At 48.0% G+C, this 5,140-nt stretch overlaps 1 protein-coding gene across 1 annotated transcript; it reads right to left on the reverse strand.

The window, feature by feature from the left end:
- Positions 1-691: 691 nt before the first annotated feature.
- LOC147957962 (ethylene-responsive transcription factor ERF110-like) lies at positions 692-1,165 on the reverse strand. Its single transcript, XM_087531904.1, has one exon. It carries the CDS (start codon positions 1,163-1,165, stop codon positions 692-694), a length of 474 nt encoding a protein of 157 aa, XP_087388030.1.
- Positions 1,166-5,140: the final 3,975 nt, after the last annotated feature.

Below are 5,140 nucleotides of genomic sequence, written 5' to 3' on the forward strand. Positions count from 1 at the left end.
GTTAGGTAAATAGAACTAGGAGAAGTGAATTCAAAAGGAAAAAAATATAAAAACATACTACAAGGTGAGAACAGCCACTTCCTACATCAAGCTAAAAACGAAAGCATTAGGATGATTAAGACTCTTCTTATTACACATCGAAGAACACGAGGCTTAAGAGAAAGAAAAACTACAACATATAGACATCGAAGAACATGAGGCTAAGTGGAAGTAATTGAAAGGGTTTTGCTTACCAAAGCTCGTTTTATAGGTTCGGTGCAACTCCTCTTTAACTTCCCACGCTCCTTGAAGATGTCCCCAATATCCCGTGTTTGGTCTTCATTGCTCCTCTGCATGCTCGCACTCGTGGTTTTAAAATCTCAACATGGCAAGAAAAATGTACTACTAGTAATACTCGCGCATCTTGTGGGTAACATTAAAGCACTCTTCTGCCATGTTAGAGCATCTCCACCAGAATCGCAACGCGCGGCGCTTTAAAAAAGCGTTTACAGTGCTGAGATCGAGAAGTAGAGATAGAGAGTAGAGACTAGAGAGTAGAGGATAGTTCTCAGCATAGATAGATAAAAAAATAGATTATTCAACTACTCCTCGTCATCCGACTCCTCCTCGGTGATGTCCTCCTCTGACATCTGACTGTAGGCGTGAAGATACCGATCATCGTCGGATTCCCAGGGTGACGCTGCTCGTAGCCTCATGTTGAATTGAGCGTCCGCTTTTCGCCTACTCTTGTCCTCGCAATAGGCGGTCGCTCCGCCCTCCTAATATCCCTCTGCGCCCTCCTTTGCGCGTAGAACTCACAATCGTTGATGATGTCCTGCGGGAGGCGTTGGCGCCACAGCGCCATGGCTTCCTCGTCCATCTCGGCGATGCCGAGATAGTGCTCCCGCCTCCGGTTGCCGTAATGATCCTCGTCGGTGATAAGCCACGGCAGAGGCGCGAGCTCCTGTGCCCGCTCCAGCGTCGGCACGTTGGGGACGTTCAATGTTCTATGAGTCCAACGGAGGCGCCACGCCGCCACTTCGTACGCGCGGGCGGCCTCGTTGGCGGTGTCGAAATTGCTGAGGCCGAGGCGCATCCCGCGGAACCGGATCTCGGCGGAGAAGCCTCCGAAGGGGGGCGCGCGGACGCCGTGGTATCCCCAAGTTTCCCGGCAACGCAGCGGCATGGTGGCGCGGCGGCGGCGAGGCGAGAAAGAGCGGGGATAGAGCTTTGGCGAGGCACAGAGCGGGGAGAGAGCGGTGGCAAGGCACATAGCTGTGGGAGGGCGTTGGATTTTATAAAGCGCGTCGGACGCCGCGCGCCAAAACTAGCGCACGCCCGGCCGCTTTTTCCAGCGCGTGCGCAATCCTTTCCCGACATCTCTGCTATCTCTACTCTCTTCTAAATTGTTATATTTATTTTATATTTAATATTTACCTCTACTTCTCTACTCTCTACTTTTTTCTCTACTTTTTTCTTATATAAAAAAACAGTGTTGGTGATGATGGTGTGCCTGCCATCCTGCAATATAGGCCGTCCGATTTATATCTGACAGAAAGGAAGGAAACAATGGTAATTTTGCAAAAAGATACCCACTCTCCTATCCAGATTTGCAAATAAGGCCTTCCCTCGTTCATCCTTTTCTCCTACAAGATAAATTACTCATACAAATGCATCTTGATGCGTGCAACGCATGGGAATCTTGCTAGTTCTAAAAAACTTACCATCATTTGCCACACTACTGGTTGCAGATGAAAAACCTACCCAAGCACATCGTGATACAGGAGCGACGCACAATTACAAGCTGATGTTTTATTGGAAATGGAGGCTATAACCAATTACTTTTATGGGAACAATAGCACCCAGGAAATTTGAGGGGTATGTATGAACAAAATTGGAACTCCACATGTACTCCTAAGTGATTCAATCACACATTACCAATCAAGGAGGAGAATGATGGTCGCGGCGGCCTCTGTGAGTCATGGTCGGCAACGGGAGTCAGTTCATTGTCCACGACGGTTGTGCTTCTGCGCTTGGCGTTGGCTTCCGGGAAGCAGATCCGAGACCGTGGAAGACGGTGCCGGGGAAGAGGCTCCGTGTACGACGATGATGGTGGACCGGCCCCAGTGCGGCGTACGAGGTCGTCGATGAGGCAGATGCGCTGCGGTGGACGAGTGTGCCGATGTAGAAGGGGAGGATCACGAAGGCTGTGGTGCCGTGGAGAATTCTATTTTGCAGCGGGGATAGAAAATGGGGTGTATTCAGGTGTACAACTCTGGGTGCCGGGGTGGGGTTGGCTGGGTAGGGTGAACTTGAAGTTATGAAAACAGCCCCCTACTAACCGTCATCCATAGGCCTGTTCTGAAGGCTATGATGGCAACTTCCCACTGCTTGAATCAGGTTCGCAGGAGATTTTCCCGCCGACCTCAAAATTTTGTGACACTGAACTCTCCGTGTGGCGTGTTGGGTGATTCAGCTAAGCAACTAGCGAGTAGTACTAGTAAACTCTGCATATTAGGTTTGACCGAAGTCAAACTTCCTAAAGTTTGACCAAGTTTATAGAAAAATACAAACATTTACCATAACAGCTATGTATGATGTGAAAGTACATTCAATAATGAATCTAATGGTATTTATTTGTTATTGTATATATTAATATTTTTTGTTATAAACTTTCTGAGAGTTTACAAAACTTGAGTTTGACCGATGCTAATACGTGGACTTAAATAAAAACGGAGGGTGTACACATTTGTTTTCTTAGTATGTAGTGAATTAATCATTTGTTGAAATTGTGAAATAAATATATTAGGCTACTGACTTCGAATGTAATGGTCTATACAATTCAGTAGTTACAATCATTGTCGAATTCCAAAATGTATATGAGGTTTATAGTACTTCACAACATGCTCAAACTCACATAATCCCAGTCAAATGACAATCAAAATGTATTTCATAGTTATTACATTGTATGATGCAACAAAACCAACAATAACTCTACATCACCCATTATAAAAGCAACATTTTGAACATATCCCAATGTGTGAATGAAACATGCAGAGAGAGCTTGCGAAGATGGAGCAGATAGGGCGGGAAAGATTGTATGTATGTGGACGAGAGAGTAGGAGACAAACCTAAGGAAATAGAGAGAGAGAGAGGAAGAAGTTAGGTCTGTGAGAAAGATGGAGACATGTAATATACGTGAGATGCGTGTGCATCCGGATTCTGTACACGTGCAAGGAGAAGAGATAGCAGGTTTGATGAGAGAGCTGGAAAAACATGGACAAGAGGGGAAGGATCTCATGGGTTGAGGGATTGATAAATTTGTGCGGGGGAGAGAGGGATTGGTAATTTTCTGTGACAGAGAGAGAGGGTGGGTGGAGGAGTCTGTCAGCCGTCGTCACATCATGCTGCTTCCAAATGGCCCCGCATTCTCTAGTGCAGTGTGGTCGTCGTCTTCGATCTCCTCGATGCCCTCTTTGAAGATTGAGGTGTTGTGCATGCTGGGGTGCAAAGAATCACAAGCGAGAGTGGTCGCCATATAACCTTGGATGGGGATGAATTGTGTGCTCGGGGACGGAGTGTGTGTGTGCTGTGTGCTGTGTGTGTGTGTGTGTGTGTCAGATATTTAGAGAAAACAAACCTAAGGAGAGAAATGTGTGTGTATGTGACAAAGCTACATGCTAAACACGGTATTCACTAAGAGATTGTGCGTGCGAGATAGAGAGCGATGTGCTGGCCTTGAGGTGGGCAGGGGCCGGGTGAGGGTGTCAAAATGTGCGTGTTGATGCATGTGTTACATGCGATCGTGTGAGGGACGGATGAATTGAGAGAGATGGCTGTTGTGTTACAGATGCTCCTCTTTCTCTCTCTCTCTCTCTCTCTCTCACACACACAAGTAAAATAGAAGACCATTCTCTCATGTATACACAATGTATCAGCATCTGTCTATGTCTCACTCATGCATGATCATTTGCACATTCACACCTCTCTATGTCTCTATCACAAGCACACCGTCTCCACATTGCCCTTCCGCCACAACACACATATGGACACATACACACGTTCTCTCTCAGTCACACACACAAAATCAGTATTAAAAAAACTAGGGCGCACCTAAAAGGTCCAAATCCAAATAAACACGAACTGGAGCTAAATTCAAATATATGGAAATATTTTAGCGTCAAGAACTTTTCCAGAAAAAAAGTTGAGTAATATTCGGGGATTGTTTTCAGACACACAAAAAGGTTTGGTGGATGTCCTTCGAGCACGACACAGGGACGCGCACGCCATTCGATCAACCGCGCGGCCGCGGTTCACGCGCTTGCATGGGATTCCGTATCATGGTTGTGGTAAGTAATAAAAGCGCTGCCTAAGTCTAATGTTGACGTGTACTAGTATGGTTTTCTTTTAAGTTTGACCAACCCTATATAAAACTAAACTAAGCTCCCATACGCGCACTCATCAATATGACACCGCCGTCGTTGCGCATGCCGGTGCTCGCCTGCTCCGGCCAACAATTTCTCGCCCATCATAGCCATGTCGCCGCCATCCCTAGGCCATGAAGCTAAATGCTCGCCCGCTCACGTCGTCTGTATTCCCTCCTCGCGATGTCGCCACGCAGCCAAGCACGCGAGCAGCTGGTGGAGCCGTGTCTATGCACGCAGCGTACGAAGAGGAGGTCGAGCGCGTTCTCTAGCACGCCGACGAGGAGGAACTAGTGTGTCTTTGTCGTCTCTGCCTGCGTGGAGGAGGCGCGCATGGTGGCTGTCACGGCAGAAGCCGGTCGTGTGCGCGTTGAGCCCGCAAACTGGGTGCAGATGCGGAATCTACCTTTGAGACCTTGAATGCGACGTGGATCCTACAATCTGAAGGAGCAATTTGGGTTAGTCGACTCTTGTATGCCGTTCGATGCAACATGGATGGCTAGAAGGGCTTCTTCAACCTCCGAAATTGATGCACGGTTCACCTTCTCAGCCCGCCACACGCCTAACCGCCTGCCGCCGCCGCCGCGCCCTCCCCTGAACCGCCTGCCACCATCATGCTCCCCCCCACCCCCGCCATCCGTTTAACCCAGGGCACAATCCATTTTTTCCGGCGAACTGCATTCCACACCCAACACTCATAAGATAGATCATGGGCACCCTGCCACCCTAATATAGAT

The sequence above is a fragment of the Triticum urartu genome, chromosome 7A, assembly GCF_056163025.1.
Source record: "Triticum urartu cultivar PI428250 chromosome 7A, HENAU_Tu73, whole genome shotgun sequence".
NCBI classification, from domain to species: Eukaryota; Viridiplantae; Streptophyta; class Magnoliopsida; order Poales; family Poaceae; genus Triticum; species Triticum urartu.